General features: G+C 45.0%; 1 protein-coding gene across 1 annotated transcript in view; it reads right to left on the bottom strand.

Annotated features, from left to right (window-relative positions):
- The window catches only part of UBA7 (ubiquitin like modifier activating enzyme 7), a 49180-nt gene that overhangs the window by 9311 nt on the left and 27232 nt on the right, over positions 1 to 12637 (bottom strand). Inside the window, exons 16-21 of the mRNA XM_048488538.1 lie at positions 11841 to 12012; positions 10293 to 10367; positions 8949 to 9138; positions 8596 to 8705; positions 4982 to 5074; positions 3777 to 3971 (exon numbers count right to left, since the gene is read on the bottom strand). Coding sequence (XP_048344495.1) covers positions 3777 to 3971; positions 4982 to 5074; positions 8596 to 8705; positions 8949 to 9138; positions 10293 to 10367; positions 11841 to 12012 — 835 coding nt within the window. The remainder of the gene's footprint in view (positions 1 to 3776; positions 3972 to 4981; positions 5075 to 8595; positions 8706 to 8948; positions 9139 to 10292; positions 10368 to 11840; positions 12013 to 12637) is intronic.

Genomic DNA, 12637 nt, shown 5'->3' with positions numbered 1-12637 from the left:
TCTGGGCCATTTGGAGCCATATGGCCTATCCCATTTGCTCTTCTATCTACAGGGCCAGTGTGGAGAGAAGACTGCCCATCCTTCCCAAGTGCCATATGGCCAGCTTGGCCTTTCACACCTGCAAGAACTCATTAGCACCTTGGACTCAGTTCTCCCACTTGGCGCTCCTAAATCCTCTGCCCATCCATTTCCACAGCCAGAGAGCTGACAGGGCAGTGGCGAATGAGGAAGCTCATCAGGCTACATTCGTAGGAAGGCATTCCGGGATTTACTTCCATAAGTCAGCCTGATGCCTGCCACAGCTACCCTTCAAGGCACTGAGCTATACACTTGGGTGGAGTAGAGGGACAGGTCACCATGCTGGGACTGGGAAGACAAGATATTGGGGCTCTGTTCTTTGCTATATTCCCAATTTGCTTGGGGCACAAATTCAAAAAATCCTTACCCCAGTTTTTTTTTTCACTTCAGTTTGCCCTTCACATTCTCTAAAATCTTACAATCCCCTCATCTACTAAGCATTGAGAAGCAAAAGTCCAGGGAATCTATCCTTAGGGGGAGATCCTTTGGCGCCAGGGCAGGAGCTCCCCTCCCCCCTCCTTACAAACTAACGACTCCCATATGCTGCTTAATCGATTCCATCAGTTCTTTGGACCCTGCCTTGTTCTCTGTTACTTTCTGCTTTCCACCCCATCTCTGGATGCTATTGCATGCCCCACTCTTCCCGGAAACTGCTTTCAGTTCACCCCAGCACATCCCCCCCCCCCCGCCCCGCCCCGCCACCACCAACTAGGCTCTCCTTCCAGGATAGCTATTTCACACTTGCATTTCAGGAAAGGATGCAGAATTCAAGTCCATGGGTTCACTCAAGTCTAAGCAGAAGAACGCAGGTGCAGGATGTATTGCCTTGCACTCTGGATACTACGCTGTGGTTCCGTTCTGGTCTTCCCTTTACAGCCCTGACAGCATTCTCTATGTGGCCCCAGTCCATTTTGAGTGTTTAGCGACTCCACAGAACCAGGATTCCTCTTGTCACATTGAGGAAAGCTCACACTGCAATGTGAAGCAGTCTGGTCTACATTTCTCGACCTGGCACTACCTTCTCACTACACAGGCAGCCTAAAGATCCGGTCAGAGAGGCTTCTACAGAGTGGCATTATTCAGAAACCGGAGCTGTCCTTTAAAGTACAGGATATTTGGCAATGGTAAGTGGAGTGCGTGTGCTAAGCAAGCCCTCGGGCCATGCAGCATGATCTGGGGGGAGAGGAGGAATAGAGGCGCCAAGAGTCAGCGTCGTGGAAATCGCTGGAGATGGAAGAGCAGCCCTCCCCCCACTTTCCTGCCTGCCCCCCCCCCCCAGCTCCCACCAATCTGGTTCCAATCTGCGCTTCCTGTGTAGCAGGAAGCCCCAGCCTCGCACTCCATAAACTCAAGACAAAAAGGCTTCTATTCAAACAGACGCTCTTAATTTAGCTTCTTGCTCCCCCTGCTTTCCCCCACCATTCCAGCTCTGGTTTCCCTCTCCAGAAAAGGGAGTTTTTGTAAGGAAGCCAAGAATTATCCCAGCCCCAGAAACTGCAAAGTCCTAGGGATGGTACATCAGAGCAGAGTTAAAAGGGAAACTCCCTGAAAATATCTAGCATACATACTTGTGTGCACACATGGATGTGTACACACATGCTAAAACATGGTTCCTGCCATGGCCTTCTCAGATAAAAGCCCAGGCGGAAGGGGTGGCAAAGTAGAAGCCATATCCCTGTGTCACAGCTTTTAATGACAAGGGGGCTGCAAGACAGGCAAGGAATCAAGGTAGGTTTTTGCAGGCAAACCATTTGAATATGTCCAGTTCCTTACAGGATACTAATGTACTAAACAGACAACCCTCTTGTCTAAACAAGGCCCCCTGTAGAATTCTTTACTAGAGAAGGCTCACAGTTTCCAGCCGCAAAAGTGTTGGGAAAATGAGTTGTATCCAAATTATTATACATTTACTGCACTTTGTTTGCCATTTCTCCAAGCACCTCAGAGAAGCTTCACAGCAACCCTGTGAGGTAGGTTAGAGGTAGCAATTAGCCCAAGGTCAGCCAGAAAGCTTCACAGGAAGGCACAAATTGAACCTATGTAGTGATTAAGGCTCAGGAGGTCTAACACGGAAACCCAATAAAAGAGAGATGTTACAAACAGCACACTAATGGGGTTCTTCACAACACCGTCAACTATCTGTCTCCTTGGCAAGTTGTCTAGGAACTATATAGGAAGAATTTCCCAAGCATATATGCCGTTCTCAGTATCCATCAGATGTTATCCACTGTGTACCCCCAAGACACTAGAGGGGGGGAAAAAAGGATCGTCTTGCCCAGTGAGGGCATTGTGCCAGGAAAAAGCCTTGTATCTGCCTGGCCCACCGTATGTACTCCTGGTCAACATTCTTTGGCCTAAATAGCCAAGTGACTATAGAGATGTGTGGAGAAGATTAGTCTTGGCATCAGGGACTGAGTCCGCAGAAAAGCTGTATGGGTAGCCCAGAGCTGAAAAAAGGAGGCAAAGACGCACTGTGGTGTGTGGCTTGGCACCAGCTGTGCATGTCAGCTGCAGGTTAAAGACCATTTCCTGTGTCTGACAGCTCACAGGCAGCCTTGTCCATGCCTCTCCCTCTGCACCGTTGCCTGCCTGATACACACTCCAGGCACCAGCTTCTGAAACTAGATCCCCTTCACCGTCTGTCTGCCAGAAGGGGCTCAGGAAAGGCAAGGTCAGCAGCTGAGCAGGAGCAGGCACCCTCCCCCCTGCAACAACTCTCAGCAAGAAGCTCAGTCCCCAGCATCCAGACAAGAGGGGTGGGTTAGAAAGGTTCCCTCTGCCGCCTCTGCAAGTCACTCACATCCCCACACTGCTGCAAGCAACAGGGCAGCCATTCTGATACCTCTTGTTGACAATGAATGGGGGAGCAGTTGCTGCTCACCAGTTCACATAAGAGGTTCTGACTCATGGTCCACTTTCAGGAGTGATGTAGGCCCACTGGGGGAACAGGCAAGCCATGTACCTAAGCATCATAGCACTTGGCACCACCCATACATTCAGACCCTTTATGTTTCTGGTTGTTGAGTAGCTGCTATAATGTCTGGCTCCTTCCACACACGCAAAATAATGCGTTTTCAAACCACTTTCACAACTGTTTGCAAGTGGATTTTGCCATTCCGCACAGCTTCAAAGAGAACTGAAAGCAGTTTGAAAGTGCATTATTCTGCATGTGCAGAATGAGCCTCTGAAACACTTGCAGGGGATTGGATGCATGCAAATCTTTTTTGTCTTTCAGTCGAGCATTACAGCAACAGCCCAAGAACAGGAAGTCAGGAGCACATATCTGTCTCATTGGCTACAGGCACTGTAGTATGAAAAGCTACAATCAGTCATGGGAGGACAGCAGTCAGTTGAGGACTGACTGGGATTCTTCTGCAGCAGAGAGTAAAATTCAAAAAGAAGGTTACCAATAAACTGATACCCACATGCACACAGAAATGACATGTCCAGCAGTACAAAGCTATTCAGTATAGATAAAACATTAAATTCTATGGAAGGAAGATTTCCTGAACTTTATGAGCTTCAACTCCCTGTGATGTAGAGGCCCCTCTTAGAGTCAGCACAGTGAAGAACACAGCCGCACTGAATAGCTCTCTGCTTCCACCATTAAATATCTGAGGAAAAGCAAATCCCACTGAGCTTCTGCCTTCAAGGCATAAGGAACACAGAGACCAAAGGCCAATCAAACCAGTCCTTACCTTGTATATTGACTGAGGTGAATGGGGCAGGCTTTGAATGAACAGAGGCTCTGAGAGCCGCAAGAAAGTGCTGCAATAGGAGCCAAGAGTCCTGTGTCCCCACACTAGCTTGTACAGCTCCAGGCACACCAGGCCAGCCACAGCAGCTGTGGTTGTGGCAATGGCAGGTACAATCCTGCCCACAATCCTCTTAGCCTGTTGAAATAAAACTGGATAGTCAGCAAAAGATAAAGAGGCTCTGTTTGTAACTTGGTTTAATAGCAGCACACAGACCACATGGCGGTTTGCAGTGTGTATATGCCTTTGAGCACTCTGCTATTCTAAGAAGCAAAAAAATCCCAACAGCTTGATGATGTCACCACATCCAACATGCGAACATACATTCAGATTAACATGAGGAATTAGCTTGCATTTTTGTACAGGACACAGCAAACCTTTTCTTTCACCTAAAGAGGCAAATATGAGTAGCAAGTCTTCAGCAGGAAAAGGAAGACAGAGATCGGATTTGGTACAGTAGAGGGGACTCCGGACCTATATTACTGGAACTAAACCAGAACAAACACATTCCTTATCCCAATTAATATAGAAACAACTTACAAACGTTCAGCAGAGTTGCTCCCATTTGAAGCGGGGGTTAATGTTTGAGCTAAAGGGGTACTTCTGTGGAAAATGGGAACAGTAATTTGGAAAATGGAGGGAGGGAGAGAATAGGTAAAGAGGGAGAGCAAAGGTTTCCTGTCCTATTCTGTGAAGAAACAAGATGGAAGAAGAAGGGGTCCAATGTGTGTTGGGAATTGTGGAAGTTCAGCTGGTATCCAGAATTAAATTCTCTTTCCTGGCTCTGAAACCAGGTAACAGCCTGTAAAAGAGAGTCTGATCCTTTCAGTAAGGCATTAGGAAAAGGCATTTCAGTAGGGTATTAGGAAAGAGTCTAGTACAGAATGGGAAATGTGTTCAGCACTACTATGAAGACACTGTTGAAGGGAACATCATAAAAGGAGATGTCAGATTCAGTCACTCTCATCTTCTGACTCCTCTCACAGATGACTATGTCAGCTCCTACACCTTTCCTTCCCTGTGTCAAGTTTTGCCGTCTACATCCCCTGGAACCTGTTGGAAAGGCTTGTGGCAATATAGGCCTGTCCTATTTTATTCCTGGAGCTGAAATGGAAGGAAAAACTGAAAGCCCCACCTCCTTTCCTCACCTGGAGTTTATCAATAGGAGGGATGCCGTAGTTCTCAGCTCGCAGATTGGCTGCAGTTGCAATGAAGTCCAAATGAGAGTTGCTGTCGTCATCCTGAGGGCCCAGCCATTGGGAAATCATTCACAGCCAAGAAGGGGTGATAGAAGGAAGGCAAAAAGATCTCATTGGGACTGAGACAAAGGTAATTGTTGAACGCACACAGGAAAGTGGGGAAGGTGACACGAGTATATAGCCAGGGATGTGCAAACTGTGATTTAATGTAATCACACTCAAAGGCACAGAGCTTGGCATACTGAATATCCCAAGGTTTTAATTTTGGAAATAGCATTTTTCTGCCCTTGTGGCTGTAAAAATAGGCTTGAAATCTCAGAGAATACAGCAATATCCCTATGGCCTCTGCAAATGTAATGTATTCTTGGCTTCAACTGTGGTTGAGAGATGGGACCGAGTTGCAGGGCTGTGCATTCCATCCCACAGCCAACACTCTTTCATTACACTTCAGTGTTATTTCTGATGGATGTTTATCCAAAATTTAACCTAATTTTTAGAATTCTTCTGGACTGAGACTTTGGGGGTGGGGTTGAGAGAAGGAGCCTGTGGTCCCAGCCTGCTGCTGATATCATTATTCTAATTAAAGGTTACATTATTGCTGCATTGGCCCCTAGCAGCTTGTAAGTGGTACTGAAGGCCCCAGGATAACTCCCTTCTCCATTACCAGCAAAGACATTAAAAAGTATGTAAAATAAGTAAATCTAAACATATTTGTACAACTTATGCAGGTTACAAAATCCAGATTTTTCAAGCACAAGATGCGAGCAGCTATGGCAAAGTATGTGCTATTCCCAGTATATGAGAATCCTGTCCAAAACCCCAGTGGCTACTATTTTATAGTTAAGGAAGGGAACCTTCTGACTTTTGGTTACTTTGGTCTCTGCTCATAGAAAGGTACAGCCTGTGTTTTGGGCCATAGTAATTCCAGAGCTAGGGCTGTGTATAAATGAGCATACCGGTAGGTACCACAAACAGAATCAGTGAATATGATGTAGGGGTTTGAGTATTAGACCAGGATTAGGGAGACCTGGGTTAAAATCTCCACTTGGTCAAGATTTTCACGGGCTGACCTTGGTCCAGTCACTAGCATCAATCCAACCAACTTTTCACTCATTCTCATCTAGTTCTCCTAAGTAAGAAGACCCTACTTTGCGCATGTGGCTTTGTCCATGTACGTCCCATGACTCCAAGCATAATCTTTTTGGGTGGTCAGAGGAAATCCTTCTTCATCCATGATAAAGCTAGCTTGATACACCTTTATACACCCCTCTTTCTCTAATACTAACTTTCCTCTCTTCTGAGGGCTGGTACAGAATGACACGTTTCTTGGTAGTTAATGAGATTTTTGCAAGACTAGATTATTAGCAAACCACCACCTCATTGATGTTGTCATAGGTGGTGTCACAGCACCCTCCTTATTTTTTTAATGGCCCTAAAAGATCCATGTAATGCTGTAGAGTTGTACTGATAGTTTAAGCCAGTTCTCTGAACTCCCAGGTTTCATTTTTTTTTAAAGTAAGTCTCTATCTACATCCCTGCTGAGGATATAAGGGGAAAGACCCATCTCTGCAAGGGAAGAACCCAGAGACTTACTTTGTGAAAATGAAAGCTGGGAATTCAGAGAACCTATTTAAACTATCATCACAACACTACAGCATTACATGGATCTTTTAGGGGGTTTTAAACATGAAACCACTCGCCTTGGGAGGCAAGGGAGGGGTTCAACAATTATGACAGACCTGTCATTGAAGTGGTCTGGAGATGGGTGGGACAAAGAAAATCAATAAAAAAATTACACACTAGGAAAAAGCTAGTTCAGTATTGATATTCAGAAAAACATCAGGGTAAAAATTGTCTCAAAACAGCCAGAAAATAGTAGGGGGGGTGTGTGTGTTTCTAAACATCAACCCTAGACAAAAAAATAACAGACATGCCACTCAGTCTTAAAGGGTCAAAGCTATATGACATCACCTGCAAATAAAGATTCTAATAGGATTGTTTGACAGCATCTTTCAGCTGAAACTCCAGTATATGGAAAATATTCCACCTTAACTAAAATATGGGCCCCAATTCTGGCAGCTGAAGACATACTGGGATATAATCCCTACAAGATTCCAAAATCACATCTGCAGCCCGGCAGACAAGTGCTCAGTGTGCACAAAAACTTCAGTAACAGCAGCTGCAGAGCCGAAATGGACCAGTTCCCAATTCTATGTAACTTATGAAAAATATGCAGCTACCGGTGTCACCATAGCTAAATAAAACAAGACTCTCTGTCACAGCATACTAGAAGAACAACCACCAAAGCTAAATTAAAAGCAAGTCTACTCCAACAGCTGATCAGTCCCTTGCTTAAACATAAGGCTGAAAATATTCCACAATCAAAATAGACAAATGGCTTCTAGACTGGATCCTCCAAGAATTTCGAAAATATTAATAGAAGCCCCAAGAGGACCTGATTTGGATCTGAGTAGTATGCGTATTGCGGGGAGTAGTTTAACCTCCCCTGCATGATTTTGTACATTGGAATTAGCCTTTGCACATGTTACTGGCCTTTAAGATCATCTAGGTGCTTATCTTTTTTGACCTCTAGATCTAGTGTGGCAAAATGATGATGAAAAGAGCTGTCAGGTCACAGCCAATGGGTTTTCAAGGCAAGAGGTTCAGAGGTGGTTTGCCATTGCCTGCTTCCGCATAGTAACTCTGGATTTCCTTGGCGATCTCCTATTAATGTTGCCAGGTCTCCCCTAGCCAACAGTGGGGATTTGGGGTGGGGGTGGGGGGTAGGGTTGCCAGATCCAGGTTGGGAAACTTCTGGAGTTTTGGGGATGAAGCCTGGGGAAGGCAGGGACCTCATCCTCAATGGGGTACAATGCTATAGAGTCCACCTTTCAAAGAATCCATTTTCTTCCAGGGGAACTGATTTCTGTAGTTTGGAAATGAGCTGTAATTCCAGGGGGATCCCCAGATCCCACCTAGAGGCTGGCATCCGTACCTCCCATCCAGGTTCAAACCAGGGCTGACCCTGCTCAGCATGCAAGATCTGATGAGATTGGGCTAGCTTTGGCCATCCAGGTTAGAGCATGATACAAGGTACCCATCGAGGTCAGAGCAGGATATGGGAAACCCATGTTCAAATCTACCGTGGATGTTCACCAGATGGCCATGTACCAGTCACTCTCTCAGCCTAACCTACTTCAGAGGATTGTTGTGAGGATAAAATGAAGGAAAGAACAATGTTGCAAGCCACTTTGGACCCCTTTTGGGAAGAAAAGCAGAGTATAAATACCTAAATAAGTACTACCAGCATAGGGAAGGGCAGGTTTAATAGGTGAAACCATGTGAAGATGAAAGGATTGAACTTCCTTTTCTTTCCTGTCATGGCCCTAACCTGAAATGTATATTGAAAGGCGGGAAAAATCTGTGATCATGTGTAGTTTTGTCTCCATGCAGAGAGACTTTCAGTCTATCCACCAGTTTATAATATTTTCCTTATTTGGAACACTAGAGTTCAAAGGGAAATACAAAGCAAGAAAAAAAAAACATAGACACACATTCAGTACCTTCTCAAAATGAATGGGCATCATAAGACTGGAGAGGAGGGCATCTTGTTCTTCCAGATCCAACCTGAGTCTTGCCAAGTCCTGCTTCAATTCTGCCAGCCTCATTTCTTCTGCAAGACACAGTTGAAACACAGTCAAGTAATGCAAGATCTTCAGAACAATGCAGAGAAAGAAACATTTCGCTACTTGTTTTAAGCCTTTTTTGTCCAAAAGACTAAGGTTGAATCCAAGTTTTCAATCCAATTATGCTGGGCAAGAAGTCATTCACAGTTTTGATGTGGGTCAACAGAGTGCTCTGGAGACTTAGAACAGCTGGGATCTCTGACCTGTAGAAGATCTCCTGAACTCCTTACCAACTGTTCCCTGTAACCTCTGCACTTCTTGATCCGTGACGGGGATATGCACTCCATTTCGTGGCTGGAAAGGTTGTAGGTGAAAGTCAAGAAGGATCTGGCTGGTGGCAGCATCGTTCTCACTCACATTCAGCCTATACATCTGAGCAAAGAGGTGGCTGGCCGCCAAAATGAAGGTCCTATGGGTGGTCTGTAAAAACATGGGGGATAGATTGTAGGAATGGTCCTTCTTTCCTTTGGGAAGGGGCTATGGGTCAGTGGAAGAGCACCTGCCTGGCAAACAGAAGGTCCCATGGTCAATCCCTCACATCTCCAGTATAAAAAAATAATCAGGAAGCAAGTGATGTGGAAGAACCAAGACTCTGGAGAGCTTCTGCCAGTCTGAATAGATGATACTGACCTTGAGACACCAGTGGTCTGACTCAGAGTAAGGCAGTTTCATGTGTGTTCATGTGCAGTCCCTAGCTCAACTTCCTTCCTTCCTTCCTTCCTTCCTTCCTTCCTTCCTTCCTTCCTTCCTTCCTTCCTTCCTTCCTTCCTTCCTTCCTTCCTTCCTTCCTTCCTTCCTTCCTTCCTTCCTTCCTTCCTTCCTTCCTTCCTTCCTTCCTTCCTTCCTTCCTTCCTTCCTTCCTTCCTTCCTTCCTTCCTTCCTTCCTTCCTTCCTTCCTTCCTTCAACTCTATTGATTGTCCCTCGTTTCCACCTCAGCTAAAATTTTACCTCCCACATGTGGCATTGCCTGAAATTTAGGATGGTTGCATTCCAAACTTGTACAGAGCTACAGGAGGCACCTCATACGTGGCCATTTGAGGACAGCTCACATACCCAACTGAAAGAAGAAAATCAGAGCTAACTTTTCTCCTGCCAATGGGGGTTCTTTGAAACAAGCGTACGTTATTTCTTATAATAAATTAGTGGTTCTCAACCTGTGGGTTGGGACCCCTTTGGGGGTCAAACAACCATTTCACAGGGGTCGCCTAAGACTCTCTGCATCAGTGTTCTCCATCTGTAAAATGGACAAATATTAGGGTTGGGAGTCACCACAACATGAGGAACTGTAGTAAAGGGTCACCACATTAGGAAGGTTGAGAACCACTGTAATAAATATTTGGAAAGTGGGTGTGAGGGGGAGTTACCCAGGTTCACATAACAAAAATAAGAAGGGATCAATGTTGAAATGTTATTGAACTTTTTTTGTTTTGTAAATTTATTTTTTTGCCTTAATTTAATATTAAGTTAGCAAGTGGACAGTTCATCTTGATTTCTCCTTGCATGTTCCCTAATAATTGTACAATCTCTGTCACACTGCAGATTCTCTTACTACCAAGCTGAGTTTCTTACTCACATTACTGAAGTCAAAATCCAGCTTCTTGGGGCATTGCATGGGCCCTGACCAGAAAGGAAGTCCAGAGGTTGTCTTCTGGGGATAAAGACAGATGGGATCCGTTAGGAAGCAGTACAGGATGGAGAAAAGAAATGTAAGGAAGGAAACTCCACTGCCCAAGAGCTGGAATGAGGCCAAAAGTTTCTGCACTGTGAGGTACTGGAAACAGGACTGTGAGCATGCAGTGAAGGAAGAGAAAGCAGGTCAGGGGCCAAGAAAAAACGTAGCAGCATATGCAACTGATTTTCCAGAGTTCAGAGAGAAGTACTAATATTATTCATATTCTAAAAGCATTATCCAGATCACCTGGGACAATCCTGTTAAGTTAAAATGGCCTTTGACAAGACTATCATGAGTGACTGCTGGTGCTGGACAGTGTGACTGTTGCATTACGGATGATTGACCAATCTCTGTTGTGCTTAAGAGCCGAAAGGAAGTACACTAATTCAGAAGGGAAGGGAACAATTGCCTCAGCATCCAGAGGATGTGCAATGGGACCTGAAATGTTGACACTGTGATCAACAGAATTTGGTTATCTTTAGTTGCCATGGGTCTTCACAGCTGAGCCCTTTGTATGCACAAACAGGAATAAATGGGAACCAGTAGCCTACCATTTCTTGTAGCACTGTCACTGTGGCAGCTGTCATGCTTTTTTATTCCCTTGTATAAGCAGCAGTTATGGAATCACAATCACAAGCATGCGCTGGCTGGGATCCTGTATTTGTTTCTGCTTGTGCTCCTTGCTCTCTGTTGTGGAGGTGGTTCTCTCCTATGGAGTTGTACATTCCTTTCAAGGAGCCAAACAGAGCCTGGTGCAAGAAGAATGTGCTCTGTGGGACAGGACTGCCCCCACAATAAGAAAATGCAAAGGGAAACAAAGTGTAGCATCCAAGACACTGTGTGGTGGTGAATACCTGAAAACTTATCATTAGGATTTTTTTTTTGCCATCACACACAAGCAGTTGTGATTGTGACTTCCCAGTTGCAGCTGATAGGCATATAACTAGGAGAATGAATGCAGCTTGGGAACTGCTACAAAAGCAGTACAGCTCTAACTGTGAACACAGTCAATCGTTTCTCGTCTCCAGAAGCTTGTTCCACAGTGCAAAGTAACAAACAATTGCATGAAAACCAATTAGAGCCACCCCATGAGAAATTTTACAACCATCTCATAAGCGGTTGAGTGATCAAACCAAAAACAAGGAGTTAGAGATCAGTGGCCAACTCTGAAAGGGCAGGACCAGCAACGCTGGAGCGAATTATGAGTGGGCGGAAGACCATGCCAACAAAATGCATGCTTGAATGAAAGATGGGCAGTGTGAAGATCACCACTCGGCTTTAATATATCACATTAAGTGGCTGCCAACAACAGTTGCTGTATTTGGTTCCGGACATCTGGACCCCAGTTCTCAGAGCCAGAGCTAAGCAATTACAACGGAGAAAATGCTAGGGAAAGCAATGGACAAGAAATGAGAGAAGGGGCCAATACCAAAACCAGTTATGCCTCACATGGTCAGGCGGGAAGTTGTACCGCAGCTGCTGAATATCATGAGAGAAAAGTTTCTCCCAAAGCCTTCGGGCCCAGAACACACAGTCCCTCCAGCTGTGTGGCTTTTCCTGAAGTCTGCCTTGTGCCATCTCCAGAGCCTCCACTTCTTGGGGCAGTGGGAAGCTGGGATCCCTGCAGACAGAGACCAGGAGTAACCATTTTAGTCCGTGGCAGCCAAAATTATGAGTCATGTTACACCAAGGTGCCACAAGACACCTTTGTGTTATTGTGGGCAGAGTGCAATTTGTCTGTGGAAGCCCTAGAGAAAGGAATCTGCACCCCAAACAATCCTAATTATGCTGGAAAGACATCTTCATTTAAAAATAATACATTCTTAATCCTGAACAAAGTATATTCAGCATTATCATTCCAAGCTCCAAAAATAAGTGCATACAAACTGGTTTTACATTTCTTTCTGAAAGCCGTAAGACAGAAACACAAACAGATTTCATCCAATACTATTTCCACAGTCTTGGGGAAATCGCAGTATAAGCCACATAACTCTCTGAAGGCATATTAGAATTTCAGCCCAAATAAGCAGAGCCTAAAGATAGAACTACATATTATCTTCACTTTTGTGATTATTTTTTCCTATATTTTTTTTAATTAACAGAAAACTCCACCATGAGAGTTGCAATTGAAAAGGGGAGACTAGTGTGTGGGGGAAGGGCTATTTAACCTTTTCCTGATGCACTTCCATGCATTTAAAATATTTATTACACCACCCCCACCCCCAGCATCCTCTCCTCACAGGGAT

This window comes from Sphaerodactylus townsendi, linkage group LG03 (assembly GCF_021028975.2).
Source record: "Sphaerodactylus townsendi isolate TG3544 linkage group LG03, MPM_Stown_v2.3, whole genome shotgun sequence".
In the NCBI taxonomy this organism is placed as follows: Eukaryota; Metazoa; Chordata; class Lepidosauria; order Squamata; family Sphaerodactylidae; genus Sphaerodactylus; species Sphaerodactylus townsendi.
The sequence above is the reverse complement of the archived record's forward strand: the minus strand, read 5'-3'. Positions and strand labels throughout refer to the sequence as shown.